The sequence below is a fragment of the Rhyacophila brunnea genome, unplaced genomic scaffold (genome assembly GCF_057557595.1).
Source record: "Rhyacophila brunnea isolate RB1 unplaced genomic scaffold, BYU_Rbru_1.0 scaffold_7, whole genome shotgun sequence".
Classification (NCBI taxonomy): Eukaryota; Metazoa; Arthropoda; class Insecta; order Trichoptera; family Rhyacophilidae; genus Rhyacophila; species Rhyacophila brunnea.
In genome coordinates this window covers 31386064-31406745 of record NW_028233339.1, presented here as the reverse complement: position 1 = coordinate 31406745, position 20682 = coordinate 31386064, and the positions used below count along the sequence as shown (strand labels likewise).

Sequence of the window (20682 nt, the reverse complement as noted above, 5' to 3'; positions counted from 1 at the left end):
GCTTAAGGTGACGCATCAGTGAAACGCCAAATAATGTTCAACTGTACGCGCGACGAAAATTTGTACTTGCTTCGCATTCATTGAGAAAACGTGGAGTCGGACGCACGTCACTTTGCTGCGTGATGGCGACGGGCCAATTAATTCTAAAATCGTGTAAAGATGACTAAAAACTTTACCCATTTACTTTAAAAAGCAAACATGTCAATGAATATATTATTATTGATACTAATAGAATAATAAACAGAACATAAAATGGACATATGTTGGATTTATATGAGAAATAATATTTCGTTTGACAGGCGTCATTTTCACCCGCGACCCGCAATCCGCACATCGCCTAGCAACGATCTTTTTAGACCGTGCCTCAACTAATGCATGGCCTTAAGGATCTGTGAAAAGGTTTGTCTTCGCCGGTATACACCATCCTCATAAAATTAGGTAGGCTAGGTATATACTACACTACCTACCTATTTAAATAATAGTATATAGTGTAGATTGAAGAGCTTTTCCTGATAAGGTGTTTCATGAGGTAGTCTGTTTTTAATAACGACAGAAAATATCGAAAGGAGTGTTTCTAGGGTTACCACTCGAACCTCAGATAACAACAAATATTAAAATTGAAGCGCAATATGTCTGACGTGTCAAAAACAGTCCATGTCATGCATCGTTAGCAACCTGACATCCAGAAGTAAACATATGATCCGATGGCTCTAATTTTTAAATTAATGGTTGTTTGCAATTAGATACTTTATGTTTTTTTCTCAGATCAGTCAGTCATTTGTGTTTGGATTAGTAGCGAAGAGTCGTTAGTTATCGTTTGATTAAAATCTACCTGGACTCGTAGTATGCACTTACCTGTGCCATGAAGTTACACGATTGCGTATCCGGAACCATGTCACTTCTCTCCATAACATTACATCTGATATCGCTTGGCATCTCCCAATTATTACCACTATAATCAATTTTTATTGTATGTCACCTACCGAAACTAATGTAAACGTAATTGGAACACGCGAATTTTCTCAACACTATACTTACATGACAATTACCATGAAGAGTGGGAATTGATTTATCATTTCAGTCGTAAGTAATGAAATCCCATTACGAGGAAATACTATCACTATTAAATACCGTGAAATCACTGAGTCTGCAATCGTAACTAATATTTATATGAAAATCCAGTATCTGCACAAAAATAATAAGTATTAAAAAAAATATATCATACCCAGGTTATCCAATTTTCAAGTTAATCCGAATATGTTAGCTACTTGGCGTCACGATATTCGTAAGTATATTATTATAATACATTCATCACAGTCTATATAAGTATTGTTATTCTTTTCGATTGTTGTATTCATTTACTTACATCAACTTCTAACAGATAGCCTTAGCGACCGGTTTTGAGACGATGCATAGATCCAATGGGTTCAGTGGATGGCTTACGAATTATCACCGTGAATATTTTGGACTGTTAAGATGCAGTCCATTTTATAGTCTATAGAATTTGCGCATAAGTTGAAGCTGAAAAGGTGGTTTAGTTTTCGTATTATTCTACCAAAATGTTAATAATAACATTGTACGTATTTGTTTCCCCATAATATATTAAGTTATTCTGCGACCTCTCACTTTCTCTTATCAGCTAGTAAAACTTATTTAGGTCTACATTATATGTGTAGGACGTTTGTTTGACCCAATTAGACTTAAGAACTTAGAAGTTTACATCAGTTAAGAGAGAACTGTATATTATTTTGCCCTCGATTTACTTTACTAAATTTTTAGAAAAAACTTCCCTGAAAATGCTGAGGGCAGCACCTACCGGACTTTACATATAATTAACTAGATACCGGGTAGGTTAACAACCTTTTCCGGTCGAGACAGATTATATGAACCCCAAATATGTTGGTGGGTTGACCTTTTTACGAGCGTTGGATATCAGCCATTAGCCCAATCCCTATTTAGAGTGTGCGGAGATGAAGGTCATCATATTATCATATTTATATAATAACGCCTTTATTTGCTATATTTATTTATACGGCATGGCGACTACAGTCAAAGATTTAGAGTTTGTGTAGCAGTATATGCTTTATCGATTACACACTGGGATTGACTTTGTTGGATAGGAAAGTATATTTGTATTTTAGAGAAAAGGTTTACGGAAGGTCCTGCATTGTTCTTATATCAAAAAAATGGAATTTATAATTTTGGTTTTGCATTGTGGACGAATCTAGTAGATATGTCCACTTTACGATGGCTTGCGACCGAAAGAGAACGAATTATGTTCAATAACAGAAACATACTAGTTTGTATCTATGTTTTTCATTTGTAATCTGCCACTATGAGGACGAAGGGTCACATAAAAGTGGGAGGGAACCTACACCTATGACGTCTTAGATACAAAAAATATTTTTTAATATACCTATTATTTTAATCATATTGTCATGTAGTATCCAACCAGTCCTTCACGCCAAGCATCTTAACCCCCCCCCCTCCCATTCAATCAAGTCCAACGATTACCATACTATAATTATTGTGAATATTATATACGAAAAAGAAATATTGTTAATGTTGTGGCTTATAATAATAATAGCCTGGTTTCCTTTGTTATAAATAAGTAATTAATTAACTATCGCATGTAAAAAACCACTGTCTTTTTTGTATATAAAATAATGACTCATTCTCTAGAGATACATTACTCATCCAATTATCCCTGCGGAATGATATTCTCCTTTGGAATTATCAGATATAGGTTTATTTAATATACCCCACGTTTTCTATTTTCTTTTTCGTTTCCGGAGAGAAGTAAGTAGACTAATAGATATGAAATTCTTCTATAGCAATCTAATCTAACAGAACTTGCAGCGCTTAGTATTGATGTTAATATTTCAAATTTTTATATAATTATTTATTAGCCATATTATTTTATACTATTTTTTTTTTTAATCAATTTATATTGTTGTATTTTTTTAAGTACCTTAGTAAATTTATGTTATTATAGAATTTTAAATATGTAATGTTAAGTACCTACTATGTACTTCATTTAATCGAAAACTTAATATATAGGTGTTCAAATGATTTTTACCACGTTTTTATTAGCTCGTATTCTTGTTTGTCCGGTACAGATTTTTTCTTGTGTGTCCAGTATAATTTTTTTCTTGTTTGTCCAAAATTTGTATTGGACGATTGAAGATTTTTCACTAACTTACCGACTAGCTAGACATTTGAAACTTTTAGAATATTTCAGAACACGACGACAATGCATTCTTTTAATACTTTTAGCCATTTTTAAGCAGAATTGAATTCATTTTAAGTTAATTCTGTTTTGTATGGAAAGTTATTATTGTTGGTTGCTAAGGGGGTCCTAGCAACTAAATTATTAATATATACGTACGTTACTATGGAAATCAACATGAAATGTCAAAATGACATTTCAGTATTCTATATTTATTCAGTATTTCTATCATGTACAATAAAAAGTTTTTATTAATACATAGTATTTTAAGTTAATATGATTCAATTTTAAAACGTGGTATATAAAAAGTTCTTTTTATCTTGTAATTATTTATACTCAAATTGTCCATTTGAAATCGTAACGAAATAATATATAATTCCAGAGCAAAACTAATATTTTTCGTCAGAATAGTTTGGACGCTTAAGGGGGGACATGCTCGTCGAAGGTCAAAATTGAGTTTTTATTGTATTTTCAAACCATGATCCTGGACACTCCTTAAACGTTGTAGATAATCTATTTATATAATTTTGAAGCCTTATTATCCTTTATAGTTATTTTAAACATTTGATGACTGCATGAAGTATTTTTGTTACATAAAATAGTATTCTTTTAAACCTCTCGCTCTAATGTTTTAGAATATAGTCATATTTCGGTACAGAACTGTGCAGTGGTGTTAAGATTTTTTACATTTATTAATTTTTAAACGCATTTATAAAACCATTAGTATAATTTATTACGAGATAATTTTTGTAAAATATTCACGATAAAAAATTAATTTGATAATCCCTGTGATCCCAAATTTGACAAGAATTAGGCATTTTATTATTCAAAAAATCGGCAAGATTAACACATTTGAAGATGATTTTAAAGATATTTATTATAAGCTATGTCTTTGACCATTCAAGTGTGATAAAAATCTTATGAATAATTATTGCTTTATAATAATTATTGACCTAAGAAGAAGGTAGTGTTTTTTTGAAATACGCCATTTCTTTTGTCATTCCCTAGTGGTTAAGCTACAACATACGGCCGTAGCCATAAAATGACAAACTATAATTAAAGTAGGGAGTAAAATTATGTTAACGCGCGTGTTTGAACATGTACCTAACCGAATTTTTTTTTATTTTTTTTTAAACGGTACATGTTCAAACACGCGCGTCAATATCATTTTACTCCCTACTTCAATTATAGTTTGTCATTTTATGGCTACGGCCGTATGCTGTAGCTTAACCACTAGGGAATGACAAAAGAAATGGCGTATTTCAAAAAAACACTACCTTATTCTTAGGTCAATAATTATTATAAAGCAATCATTATTCATAAGATGTTTATCACACTTGAATAGTCAAAGACATAGCTTATAATGAATATCTTTAGAATCATCTTGAAATGTGTTAATCTTGCCGATTTTTTGAATAATAAAATGCCTAATTCTTGTCAAATTTGGGATCACAGAGATTATCAATATAATTTTTTATCGTGAATATTTTACAAAAATTATCTCGTAATAAATTATGCTAATGGTTTTATAAATGCGTTTAAAAATTAATAAATGTAAAAAATTTTAACACCACTGCACAGTTATGTACCGAAATATGACTATATTCTAAAACATTAGAGCGAGAGGTTTAAAAGAATACTATTTTATGTAACAAAAATACTTCATGCAGTCATCAAATGTTTAAAATAACTATAAAGGATAATAAGGCTTCAAAATTATATAAATAGATCATCTACAACGTTTAAGGAGTGTCCAGGATCATGGTTTGAATATACAATAAAAACTCAATTTTGACCTTCGACGAGCATGTCCCCCCTTAATTTCTCCCTGTAAACTCATCGCTTGGCTATATAAAACTAATCAGTATTGCAATAACTTGGATTTATACCTACAATGAAAGACCCAGAATACTGTATACCAAATTTTGAAATTACCAAATTGGCATATATAATTTTTAACAATTTGCAATAGCTCTCTAATTATATTCTTCACAGTTGTACCTAATATTTGACCTTATTTAATTTTATGTATTATGCTTTCTGTGTCCGCCTGTTGTTGGTACCATCACATATAATGTTATTCTATAAGTATTATAATTACACTTATTCTCTGTGATAGATCATATTGGCTGACCTAAATAAAATTAAAAAAATGACCATATGCGACATAATAATATATTATAGTCGTGCATATAACTACATGATCACTCACAAATAAACCGGGATAATCTGCGATTCCCTATACTTATCCATCATAAAGCAACTCAATTACACCCCTTTGTGGTGTCAATTTCTCGGCTATTTTTTTCTAGGGAGATGTTCAGACATTGTATGTGTGGCACTTTTCCACGTGTAATCTAGATGCATATTGTATAATGAAGTGTTACTTCTATATTTCAATTTCAACCCTTTATCAAATTTGTTTACTCAGTGTACGTAATAGTATTGTAACATCCCTTTTCTCCGGTTACGCTCGACAACGACGGCAAGAGAGCCATCAGGCAAGTAGGGGTTGGTGTATTTATCGAAGTCACAAACTTCTACATGAATACGTTATTATGTTGAAAATCATTCAATTTTACTGTTATCATTACTATAAAAAATATTACTAATATTATACACAGAAGGTACCTATAGACCACAACCCCGCGCAACCGAAAAAAATGGCGGGTGTATCTTTAGAATGATAACATTTGACAAAGCATATTATAAAGCGGATACTATTTGGATCATGATAAATATGTTGTTAAAACCTTCTCCTGTAGAGATAGAGCATAAACGTTTGAAAATGGAGCAAAAAAGATCATCTGATTTCCATACAGACTCCGAATGAGATAGTGTTTTATATGTTTTACATACATACATTTAAAGTAAAGTGTACTAATTTTTAATTTTTTTTTAAATTTAAATAGTGTGTATACGTATTCTACGACAAATAATTTTAATCTGTAAGTTGTTAGTATAAATAATAGCGCGATCTCTGTTTCTGATACAATAGCTCACGGTGAACTGTGATATGGCGAACTGCATACGTACAATTTATATGTAACCATATTTACTACGATATTGTTATGAATGGCGTCAGATATTCTTGAGATTCTGTCACAATTTCGTCTTATTTATACAGGCCAATCATTTTTTCTCGGCCGTCCCTTCATCGTATCACGACACGGTGATGGTTGAAGTGGTAGGATGATAAATCGCTTTCAAATTAAAAGTCCCCCCATCGCACTTGGCTTCTGCCGTTTATCGCTTTCGGTTCATTTATTTCCCAAAGGCGCCATGATTTTTCAACACGTGTCGTGTGACGCGCACTTACCCGCGACACGTTTTTTTTTCTTATGGCAACAAGCCGGAGGACGAAAATTTCCGCAAATCTCTAGAATGTAAACAACTCGCTTTTTTTAACTTGTTTTTCTTCCTTTCTTTCGCATTCCGTGCGTTTTTTTTTTGTGTTGCGTGTTTATCTGCAACAATTCCATTAGCCGAATTTAAATACTGCGTAAGCCCTCCGTATTCTAGGATAATGCATTCCGCCACAATGGTGCGAATGCGATAACCGCGTGAATACAGAATATTCTAATGAATACGTACACAAAAAGGACTTATCACAAAGAATATAAATGAAAATTTAAAAAAAAAACTTTTTCTACCAATGCATAATTATTCGAAAAATCATACAAGTCCACTATCTCTGCCTTAAGGCTAAGTACGCTACAATATGTACTCGAAATCGAACATTCTACCAACCGGAGCGATCAATAATTTTACTAAAATATTAAAATGTGTTCGATATTAAGTAAGTATATATACCAACCATGCGTTTCGTATTAATCTTTAAAAATAAAATGATAATGAATTTATTTTTTCTTAGTAAAGTTCTAAAGTAATTATGTAATACATTTTCCACGAAACGGAGCAGAAGTCTCATAGTAGTCAGTAGTCTCAAAGATTTGACGAATCGTAGTTTCGTTTCGATACACATCGAGCACTGCTTACGCACATAAAATTTTTGTCAACAGAATAAAACATGTCATATTATCTTATATTTTAAAATGCTTTTGGAACACTTACAAATATGGGCAATTTTATTTATATTACTACTTACAGGAATTAATTAACGAGTTGAATTCTGTTACTGACATTAACTCGAATTAGATCACTAATTTACAACATTTATGCATCGTGGGCTTCTCACAGGAATTGTTTTTTTATTCACCACTAAATCCATGAGAACCTAATTGAGAATCTCGTAACTTCATCATACACATTTTTTTCTTGAATCGATTATTGAAAAAAAATCTTATAACGTAGGCACCTACGCAATGACAAGTACGTTTCTTATTTTTTATTTTATTCTTCACATCAGGTGAAACAATTATACTAACAACCACTTAAAGTTGCATGTCGTTCATGAAAAAAATCAATATGATATTGGATGTTTTCACTGTATATATACAAAGCTCCACGGTAAGGATTAAACCCGCAATGTTGTTTTTACTATCTTGGTTTTTGATTTTTTAATTATTTTATCAACCCTACCTTAACCATATTGTAAAAATATACGAAATAATATAAGTATTATATTCTGTCAACATATTAAAATCGTATATTTTTTTATCTGGAATGTCACATTTTGACGCAGCACATTTTATATTTATGTCAACACAAAAATAACGTATCATAAAATATCGAAATATACGAAAAATTGTTGACCTTTTTGTGAAAGGTCAAATATATGAAACGTGATAATTATCCTTTATTTTTATTTTTATGTATACGCGTAAATAATACAAACGTTTTCTCACAATAGTAGATGTTTATATCTTTTGTTTGTTTTGGCAAATGTTAGATAACAGGAAATTTGGGGGAATATGATCCCCGAATCCCGTTGAGTTTCTTTTGGTGAAACTATCATCAAAGCCTCTTCCTGGCTTATTGTCGCACGGCAAACAAAAGCCTTCTCCCCTGGTATTATTTACTGAGTCAGGCTTATTAATCCTGCGGCTTGCGGTCCGTTACCGCTACCATCCTTTAAATGCGTTCAATGCTACGTTCAGCTACATTTTATTATGTTATTAAAAATTGTATAGGTTCGCAGATTGATTATGTAATTACTTATTTACTTCAACCATTCACACAACTAGCTTCGTATCATAGGACAAGCTCAAGTGGCGTCACTTCGCAACCAATATAATTACTTAGAGTAATTAATATATGTAAGTTGCCACATGTTTTCAATATCTATATCGATATTATTGTCCATAAAATCGATGAAATTATCAGTACATACATGCGCCGACGATGGCCGAGTGGTTTGCGCGTCTGCTTATAATGTTGTGGGTCATTAGTTCGAATCCTGGTTCTGGCAAAATACACTTATTGTTTTTTTCAAATTGTGTTTGGTGTCAGAGTATGGACTTAATAGGTTGAGCAAGTGGCTAACATCAATTTCTCGTAAGAACAAAAATCTGTTACAAACCCCTACTCTGTGGAGGCCCATATGATCATATTGGGATTGGACATTCAAAACAAAACGAAAAACATGGGGATGATACTTGTAGGTATCAGTTAAGTGTAGTAACCAGATCATTGATAAATGGGTTAACCATGAATTCAGGCGGATTAACCGAATACGCAACCTCTGCAATAAATGAATTAATGTGGTCTTCTAAAATTGTGGTTCGCTGCTTGGATTCTGAGTTCTGAAAAAATAATTCAACTTCCCGAGCAAGGACTCAAACGATTGGAAAAATGGCTAAAATCTCATAATCTCTACGCTGTACAATGGTATTATCTAGCTTACGATTTATCTAGATACTTGCTTCTGACAGAGTACCTACTTCGACTAAAATCGCGCATGCGCTTATACATGACGGCTGTTGATAGGGTCATTCAAATCATTGTACTAAAACTGCTTCATAGAATTTCTGGCATTTACATATGTATACAACGTTGGTTTTCGTGAAATTGAAGGTTCTTCGGCCCAAGACCTCAAACAATTCAAATAAATGAAAACTAAAAACGGTCTTATAATAACATGTATTTTTTATAAATAAAAAATATCTTTTTTTTACGAATAGTCCAGTTTTTAGGGTGGTTATACGATACGTATTAACCACTGGACAACTAGTTAAAAAACATATTTAACACACTAATTGTATATACCTAAATTAACATATTATAATGAATTGAAAGGACTTTTAATGAGCTATATTTACTTTATATTACGACTACGTGATATAAACAATACTTAGAAAGACGTACCACACAATATTTTGATGTTTTAAATATAGTGTAATTTTGCTTGAAATCTATTCATGTGACAGCACTCAAAATATCTAACTTCCGTACAATCATTTAGCTATAAATCTGTTGTAACCATTTGTATATCGTGAAATTTATTTTTAATACATAGAATATGTACTGTATAGTTTATCATTATAAAAAAGTGGCTACTCAAAACTAGATGGGAATGGCAGCACAAAAATAATAGCGATTGGTTTCTTAGTGAAACCACTGGGCAACAAGGGGTTAAGAGTTTGAACGAACGTAATTATGAATTTGGACAAAGAAACGTTCGGACAGTGTTACCATATCCGGACAATCCGTACTATATTCGTACTTAATTAAATCTACCTATAGTTCAAACCGCAGGTTTAATACACCTGTGTCGAGTTTATTTTCATAAGTGAAGGGAAAGCGGCGTGTAATGTGAGTGATATTACGACTATAATAAATACTGTCATATCAAATATCCCACGACTCCCAGCTAAAACGTAATGCGGATCAACTGTCACGGCGTAATGGAGAGCCTCGCACGACAATCACAATGACTTCTGTCGCGCAAGTCGACTTTATATTATCGCCATACGTTTTTCGTCGTTAAATGTATAAATTATTCGATCCCGGCGAATACTTTGCGAGTAACAATTTCGCGTTTATTTGACACGTTACTTAATTTAAAGCGAACCTCGTGACATGACATTTTCATTATAACTAAATTAGCATGTGTCGTGCGTGCTTTCGTATATCGCTACAAACTAAATATAAGTTTTCGAAAAACGAATAGAAAAATAATTTTAATAAATTTGGACAGAAGAGACAATTATTTCGTATGGAGAGTATACTGAAGAATCCACCAGTATTATATTGCTATTATAATCATTTTGGAATATATTTAAAACAGGACTCGGTAAACCGGAGTAAATTACCCCACGTGGGGTAAAAATTAAAGACGTTTCGCATTATACAGACTCAATATTGAAGCAAACTCATCCGTGAGAACAATTTCTCAAGTAGCACCAAATAGGAAGAGGATACGCCAGTATCTTCAATTACACACAGAAATATTTGTTTGAAACATGAACAAAGTGCTGAAATCGGTTGTACCCCGAAGACAGTATCGTAATTCCTCTGACATAAAAAATCCGCAGTGTTCTTGTTCTATCAAAATTTGAATCAACATACCTAATGTCTCCAAAACCTGAAATGATAATTATTTAATGAAATTTTTTAGTTCCGTAATTAGATTATTATTCATATCGTATGTATACTATTTGTTTTTCGTTTGATGACATTTATTTATTTATTTAGAAAAAGAGTATTACGGCATTACAGCGATTGGCCAATGCGCCATAATACATAATAAATACAAAATTATAAAAATATCTGAATTACAAATAACAACTAATATAACAAGAAAGTAGAAAAGACAGCATGTGTTTATGTAAATATTAAAGAAACATGATAATATATACAATTATAAATTTAACCTATTTAACACGTTCACAAACATTATATGGTTAATAAAAAATAAATCAACCTTTATGGTGCCATCAAATAAGTTAATCGCACGATACACAGCATCATGAAACATAACATCTGTCCTGCGACGAGGTTTCTTGAAGACCGTAGAGACGAGTGATATTGGTGGGAACATGAAAATTAATATTTGCCAGTATAGGTCAATACGGGTTCTAAATGAACGACATCCATGCCATAGAAAACAATTCATATTATCAGGTCTCTTTTGCTGGGTGGGTCTCATTTTAAGGAATGGTTATTAGCTCAATAATAATAATAATATAATAGTATGTATATTGTATGAGAATGAGTTAACTAACAATATATTTAAAATAGTAACTAATAAACTTAATAGGATTTTTTTACAATCTGACGTTTTGGTCACTTTTTATGGTTAGTGTTACATTTTAGTTTATTTTTTAAATTCTTGATTATAGACAGCATTTGAAAAAAAAAGTTCGTGGGAATTTTTCTTACAGTTGAAGAAATTTCATTCCACGAATTGTTCAGGACTAGGTAGACAATTTTTTTCAGTAAGGTGAGTCACATGATAAAAAATGATTCTTTGAATATTTTATCATTTTTTTTTTGTTCCTTTTTGCTTTGATTGTTTTTCTCTGCGAGCGGTTATCTGGCGTAAGAGAACCGCCATTTTTTCTCCTCGCATATATTTTTTCACAACATTAAACAATTTTCTTTCGGTGTAAGCAAATATACGTGATGAATTATACCAGATATCAATAGAAAAGTTTATAATGGAATTTACGTTTCATTGTTGAATTATTTTTTTAGCTTTATTGAAGGAACCGAAAAGACGAATTTTATGGCTTGAACATAAATTGTATTCTCTTAAAACGCTTTCAATTCTGTGGCGCATTTGAATTTTTGAATATGCTAATATCAGTCATATAAATACGTTTTTCGTTTGTTATTTTTCAACTTGTACATTGTGATTTTTTCACTGTAACATTTATAGGGTTATCAAATTAGTACCTACTATTGATTTTTAAAACGTCATAGCAACCATTTTTTCTGATTCTCATCATGAAAATCATCATGAAAAGATTCACAGTTGTCCACAGTGTACAAATTCTTAAAATATATTATAACAATAATGAGTCTATTCGCCCTAAGTTTCGTGCATTACGTAAAATTTATGGTCGAAATATTCGACCTACTGAGTTAACCATTCGTAATTTAATTGCGTAATTCAAGTTTAATGGTAATATTTATGATGTTATGAATTCAACCCGTCGAAAACGTCAAAAGTAAACGTGCTGCTGAAAATATATGTATGTTGTGAATCAAAGTGTGGATGAAAATCCAGAACAATCAATTACACGTCATTCTCAAGAACTTGGGCTTTCTTATTACACTAAATGGAATATTCTCCATAAAAAAAATCCATTTGGCTTCGTAAATAAGCACAATTGTCGCATTTGGAGTAATGAAAATCCACATGCTATTCTTGAGACACCTTTACATACACAAAAATCACAGTTTTGTGTGGTTTATGGTCTGGAGGATGATTAAGTATTGATTTTTATGGTATGAATTAGATGATTCTGATATGGACGATATGTGGTTCCAGCAAAATGGTGCAATATGCCAGACAGCTTGTGACTTATTGTGAGTTCAATTAAAAACATATATCTCTGAATTGATAATGAATTGATATCTAAATTATAAATCATTTTAGTATGTACGTATTACAGTGTAGGTATATTAATTTTAAAAGAAAGTATTGCATAGTCTTTTATATTTTGTTTAATAGAATCTCCTTTTAAATTTCCATTAATTGTTTATAAGTATACAAATTTCCTAAAAAATTACCTATGCGTTTTTAAAGTAGGTACCTACTAACTAACGCTGCTACTAGATTATGTATATCTAATGTGATTGGGGTTTTATTGAGGGTTTAACGTGTCGGAGGTTCATTCATTTACATTACCGATAGTAAAAATGTTTTGATATTAATTTACGAATATGATTAACGTAAATTAATATTTATATATAAGGCGGCCGCAGTGGAGTGGTGGCATAACGTCCACCATGGGTGGCGAGTTTGAATGTTGTTTTTCCAATGGATATTCTTTTTTATTATTTATTATTTAATAACCTCCACTCCCTGGAGGCAATGCTGTGAAACTTTTATAATATTTTATATCGCCACTTCTGGCACTGCAGACCTTGACCTTTTTGGTTTTGGCGATTTGGGTACTTTTCAAAAAGAGTGAGTGAAATGGGATGAAGCAATGCAAGTGACAAAGGGGTGAAACAATCGAATCTATTTTTGTTTTCGTACATCAACGCGTTATAATAACATTCTATAAAATTGTTGACTTGCCCAAACAGTGTACTGTTTGAATACCACTGCATTAAAATATTAAACAATCTGGAAAAATGATTTTTAAAAAACTTTTGGGCTTCATCTCTATAGAAGAAGGTTTTTTTCAACATCTTTGAATAAAATAGTTTTTTAAATACACAAAAGCTTTCTATTTATTCATTTTCTTAGAAATGTAGTCATACAATTTTTACTGGAGGTACCACCTACTTACTAATATTTTGTTTCAAAAAAATGTTATGCAAATATGTTGTTTTGTTCTTTTGTACGCTTTCAGAATACGCCCTTTTATTGTCCCCGTGAGTAATACTTTCATTGTTTCTATTTTTCGCAGGATAAAGGAACGAAGTGCGTGGCGGGTTCAGGCGAGGGTGGCGTCGGCCGGTGGTGCCGCATGCGGCTAAGAATGCGCGGCGCTGCCGTGCGGCGGACGGCAGCCTGCGCAGTGCTGGCTCTCGTCGCCTGCGCACTGCTCTACAAGCTGGGATTCTTCTGCGCAACGCCGGATGGCCCTCCAGTGATGGTCACGCACGAGGTAATCAATCACTTATTTTCAGAAAACTCGTAAGACAGTGTTTTTCAAACTTTTTCATTTCTCGGCGTCCTTGGTGTGTAGAGATTTTTTCACGACATCCTAAAAAATATGTTTTCAGCAACGAATTGTCAGAAAAATCTTTTTGAATCACATTAGAGACCTTTTTCATTAGCTTTTCCGATCTACCAATCGAAAACTTTCCATCAAGAACAGACACTCGAAGTATTTTCTCCGTATCAATCGATTTGCAATATTTTAGAGGTAGGTATCTATTACTTTTTCGGTTTTCAAAATTCCAACAAAAATAATGTATGATTGTCAATTTCTTTGTCAAGTTTTTGTTTTGAAAGATAAATTGTAAATATAAAGGATGTAGAGTAAACAGCTACCATATTATACGAATATAATAACATTGTGATTACGGACATACCATCGCATTGAATTAATATTATCTGAAAATATCGAACAACCTCAGACGCCCTTGAGAATTCTTTGGGATACCACAGTTTGCCGTTAGGGACGCATTAAATCCCTCTGCCCTAAGGTCTAATAATAGTTCACTAGTCATATCATCATTTTGAATTTGTTTTTTAAAAATACAATATAATTTTCGTCAAATTATCGCGCCATCTTCAAGTTAGAAGATTTAGCCATAATAGATCGGCGGATTTGAGTTCAAATCCCGCCGGGTTGATATATTTCACATTGATTTATGACGTGTGATCACTTCCGGCGTTAAGAATGATGCAATTTATAAATTTATTTAATAAAAAACTTATATATAGTAAAGATAACATGATCAATGTATCAACGACTTCGTCTTGACTCTTGTTCGTACTGTCCACTCGGAGGAAGCCACTGTTAATGATCAGTCGATTAAAAAACCTGTTCTCTTTTCTCTCTCATTATTATAACTTTTTAGTGCTCTATATGTTACGTACCTATGCGAGTATATTCTGATACCTTTACAAAAGTTTGCCGTTGACACAATCTCATATTTAAGTTGAGACAGACAAAGAAAAATCCTTATTTACGGTTTACATTTTAATATGTCGCCATATCCATTCTATATATTATTATGTGATTATGATCGTATTTAATCGTGATTCAATGAGCAATGGTTACTTTTAGTTTTATATATTATACTTTCTAAATTCTCACTTGTTGATGCATTCATATGGACCATATGGTTAAAGCTTTTGAAACACGTGTGTATTAAAAACACATAAATGACATTAATTGTTATTGTAATGTTAATTTTTTTATTGAAATCGGCCGCCCAACCGCGTGAATCGCTAGACGTTCGTGTAAAATTCAACAATGACAAAGCAGATATCGATTATTGACACTCGAATTTAGTATACCATGCATTCGAAGTATCAAAGACTAGTTATAATAATTCATAGTAATTACTTACCTACTTTGAATGTTTTATCTTTTACGTACATAAAAATGTCACGATGTAACCTGAGAGAGTAAGAGAACTTTAGTATAAATTAAGGTGTCATGGTTTCATAATATTGACGAGATTTCCGTGCACGATTGCCATACCTTAACGACGGTGATGCTAATAAATATGAAAACGAAAAGCAATAAAAAAATCACTTCTATCATGGTTACTTGCCACACTGTAATTTTGTATATCCGAATTTTTATTTCTGGCTCTTCTATGCTGGACTACAATATATTATAAAGAGGAGATAATATGCACGATGATTGTTGTTTATCCAGTGGTTGTTTATCCAGTACAAATCTTGCAATCGATTTTTAACTAACTTCCCGACTAGCTAGACATTTGAAACTTTTAGAATATATCAGAACACGATGCCAATGCATTCTTTTAATACTTTTAGCCATTTTTTACGGAGAATTGAATTCATTTTCAGTTAATTCTGTTTTGTATGAAAAGTTATTTCGGAAGAAATCCATAATCCAATCCACTATTACTGGTTGCTAAGTGGATGGTCATAGCAACTAAATTATTAATATTTATACGTGCGTTACTATGGAAATCAAAATGACATTTCAGTATTCTATATTTGTTTGTTATTTACTTATCAAGTACAAGTTTGAGCATATTGAGCATAATAATTCTACAGAAAATTTAAAAACGTTGTATATAAAAAGTTATTTTTATCTTGTAATTATTAGTGCTAAGCCTACGATTTCTTACAATAATAAATTGTATAGTTGCTAATGTTTTTGTAATAAATAATAATAATTAATATTGGTGCAAAGTTATCATTGAAATAATAATTTAATATTTTGTAAAATAACAATAACTAGCAAATAGGTATATCAAACAAAGTTGGAATAATTGGAACGGTAAGATATCAAAGAGAATTGCGTGGAAATTCTTTTTGTTGGTTCTGTTACTATTCTTGGAATTGTTTGAAAAAATATTCCTCTAGCTAAAGACTTTATTATTTGGTAGACATTTCAATTATGATTCAAAAATGGAACAACTTTTATTTGGTTCTTTTTTTTCAGTAGCAAACAAACGACTGAGAACTCACATGAAAACCTGTAAAAATGAGTCTGAAATGAGAGGTTGTATTCATAGCATCATTATTATACTTACATCATACTAAAGATGAAAAATTCTCACATGTGAAACTGCTTCATATGGTCTTTCGATATAGATACAGGAAATTAAATCTTTATAATATACGACCAACTCGGGGTTTGTAAACCCGTGTTATATAAGTAATATATATTTTTTTAATTAATCAATGTAAAATTCCGATGAAAAATTCAAAGATGTACCTACATTTGTATCAAAGATGTTTTATAATAAATTAAAATGAGAATCGGTATCAGACTTTGAGTCAATTGCTGAAGTCACGTTCGGATTTCAATTACTTAATAATTCGATATAAATTCAAATTTCTATTAGAGAACAACGAAGTCATATACAAAATAAACCCTTCTTATTTGAATTTCATGACTTTCTTATCAATACCCTTTTGTATATGAATACCGTTGTTATTTTAATAGCAACATATGTAATTTTAATGTTTAGTCTGACTAGTATTCGTTGTCTTATATATCAAAGTGGGAACATAATTAATATTTGATGCATATACCTACATACCAATACATCAAAAAATAAATATATATTTATAAAATATATTATATTATAGGTATTGATAATGTGTACTTGTACAGAATGTTTTGAAATCAATTTACACAACTTGGTCACCCATACTCGTAGATCGTTTGTGTTCTTAGCCCTTCTACTCTTGAAAATGAATAACATATTTTTTAGAATTTTCTCTTTTACCTAATAGTATTTGAACATGTACTCAGGTGCTTTCTTAAACTTCTCTAACTAGATTTATGACGTTTTAAATTGTCCTGTACGGCTCTATCCTACTCAAGTTCCCTTTTTTAAAAGCGTCACGACCTGGCCCAAGACAAACATTCCTGTGTAAGATGTTCAACACACTCCTGGCACGCGCTCAACCCATGTCAGTTTCACGGCGATGCGTCTGAGCTGTCTCGACGCATATTTTCCGTTTTTCATACGCCCGATCCAAAGACACGAGTTATTCGGTTAAAATGTCATTATTCACGTGAACGAAAAGCCTTGACAATATCTTTCGTGTGAAAGCGATAATGGGTTTTGTCGGAAATGAATTTAGTACATTAATTTTTCAAAGTAATATACTTAATGTTACCCTATGTAGGAGATAAATTCGATGTTATGGGAAAATTTTGACACCCCTTTAATGAAATTAATTCTTACGTGATATTTAATAAATTTAATCACAAGCTTAGTAAACAAACCACCTACCATACCCTCATTTCGCAATACGAGTAAAACTATTAACGTTGCAATATCTCAAAAAGTAAATCGATGAATACCAATTTTTTTATATTTCTATTTGGAAACCGTTCATGAAGAATATATTAGTGAATATTTAAGTCGATGGCATTTATAATAAAAAAATTAAGAACATTGAATGGAGATCCATGTTTGGAGTACCGGACCGCACCCAAATTCTAATAGAATGCTTTGTCACCACATTAGCAGCTACATATCTAATTTTTGATAAGTTTCGAAACAGTTACAAACAAACAGCTTAAAACTTCTCATCATAAAGCTAGAATATTAATCAGATTTACTTGAATGTTAATAATTACGACTTATTTTTTTGAAATACTAGTTTATAGTATTTTTTTAACGTAGAGAATATCTTGCTTATTTTCTTCTTGCCGTATCTGACATATTTTTGTAAATGATAGTTGACAGCACTGAACTAAAGTATACAAGGGTAGTCCCAGAAGTACCCGACCTAACAAAGAAAACACAAAAAATTTGGGGAAAATATTTGTATTTCTCTACGTAGTCTCCTTTTAGGTCGATACACTTTTCCCAGCGATGTTTAATAGCTTCGATACCCTGTTTATAGTGAGAATCGTCGAGCTCCTCAAAATAGCCATCAACCGTAGACTCCACCTCTTCATTGTTGGCAAATCTTTTACCACCGAGCCATTTTTTCAAGTTTGGAAACAAAAAATAATCCGAGGGGGTTAAATCTGGCGAATAGGGTGCGTGAGGAAGCAATTCGAACTTTAACTCATTGATGTTGGCCATCGCGATAACGGATATGTGAACTGATGAATTGTCCTGATGAAACGAAACTTTGTTTTTCGCCAATTGCGGTTGTTTTTTCTTGATTTCATCACTCAAGCGCTGCAATAAGTTTGCGTAATACACGCCGTTGATTGATTTTCCTTTCTGAAGATAATCAATGAAAATTACCTCACGCACATCCCAAAAAACTGACGCCATGACCTTGCTTGCAGATGGAACTGTCTTCGCCTTCTTTGGAGCCGATTCTCCCTTTTCAGTCGATTGTTTTGACTGTTCTTTCGTCTCAGGTGTAAAGTGATGGACCCATGTTTCATCCATGTTTATGAATATACGCAAAAACTCTGCTTTTTTGCTGTGAAACTTCGCCAAACACTCAATTGAAACATCCTCACGATACTGTTTTTGTTCCGTTGTGAGTAATCGCGGCACCCACATTGCGCACAGCTTTCTCATGTCCAAATTTTCAGTCAATGTGTGATGTACAGCACTTTTTGAAATGCCTACCATGTCTACTAGCTCGCGCAATTTTAGTCGACGTTCATCCAATACCATTTTGTGGATCTTCGTCACCATTTCTGCCGTGGTAACCTCATTTGGTCGATCACTGCGATGTTCGTCTTGGCAGCTCGTCCGAACTCAGCCACCCAATATGTTACTGTTGTAAACAAAGGAACAGATACCCCCAGAGTAGAATCTAGCGCCGCTTTGATATTGGTTGGACTGAAGCCTTTCAAATGAAAGTATTGTATCACATAACTATGACCAATTTTTTCCATGTTTACAAATGCACTGAAAGCGTTCACTGTTGATGGCTTACAAATAATTACTGAACAACGTAGCATTGACAAACTTCAAACTTAGGCTTTATAAGGTTAATACTTTCTATCATGGTCATTATTTTCAAACAAAAACTGCTATCTATACATCAGGTCGGGTACTTCTGGGACTACCGGTAGTTTATCAGTCGTATCTAAACAATGTTATTGTGTACTGTAAATTTGTTTAGTTATTTGTATATGTTTGGCAATAAATAAATTACTCTCATTTTTCTCCTATCATCGCATTCAAAACTTGCTTTAGTTTGTATAAATAAACTAACTTTGTAGTTATATATTGTTTTTTGTTTTACCAGATTACTAAACAACCTATGTTCGCGTTGTTTCAAAATAAGACTTCCGATCGTTATTAAATTTGAAGAGATAACAAGGTGCCTAACTCTCATCTGGAATGCTTTTGTTTTGTTGTTTGCGAGATACTTATCTAAATGTGATAAAATGTCGAAAAAAAAACAACAAAAAACAATGAACCATTTCGGCCCCCGTGTCCATTGAAACTTTTCCCATTTTCATGGGATGGTACTACGACTAGTGAAAAGTTTTGTGAATTTTTAATAGATGATTGAAAGTATTTTAAGTCATTCAAAAACTGTACTATTGTATATGTCAGGGTTGGCGAACTTTTTTACGTACGCGTTCCAAAATTTCCCTAATATTATTTTTCGACTGACTGACGTGCCGAGCAGTTTTTCATGGAGAAAAAAATAGTTTTTAAAAATTCTTTTAAAAAATGATGATGTTCTAGATATCACTCACTGAACATAGCATACATATAGCTTTATTACTTCTTTTAATTACGCCATACATTTCAGTCTACCAATTTTCAAACTGTCTGCCACAATTACTTATTATCTTATTAGTTATAGCTGTGTTTGTGGGTAGAAATATTATTGTTTGTTATTGTATTACTTATTTTGGTTCTTTACGCACAAATTATCAGCAGAATTGCTCCGATCAGAAGAGGCATTCTCACTCTACAGTGGTCTCAACAATAATTGTAAATCGATCTAAATCAGAGGTTCGCGGCGCGGCTTCTCCCGCCGCCTGATAAGGTTAGTGTGGTAATAATATATGTGACGCATAAAACCTAAGGACCGAGCTATGCAATTATATATTAATATTAAACGTAATGCTTATTCTTGAAGAGTATTTACCTGCTATTTTTTATTCAATGTTATCTGTCATTTATTATTATTATAGGTATGTTTTTTCTCTTCAAAATAAAACATTCGTGTGGCATAGATTCGCCATCACTGGTATATGCTATTCGATAGTTATATTGAGCTATGGCCTATGACCCATCAGTAAGTTTCTATTCATGTTAGCTGC

At 32.3% G+C, this 20682-nt stretch overlaps 1 protein-coding gene across 2 annotated transcripts in view; it reads left to right on the top strand.

Moving 5' to 3' along the window:
- The window catches only part of Tpst (tyrosylprotein sulfotransferase), a 588562-nt gene that overhangs the window by 532212 nt on the left and 35668 nt on the right, over positions 1-20682 (top strand). For both annotated transcript variants that reach the window (XM_085958010.1, XM_085958008.1), the window contains one exon: positions 13717-13917. In XM_085958010.1, the coding sequence (XP_085814136.1) occupies positions 13777-13917 (141 nt within the window). In that variant the 5' untranslated portion in view covers positions 13717-13776. The remainder of the gene's footprint in view (positions 1-13716; positions 13918-20682) is intronic.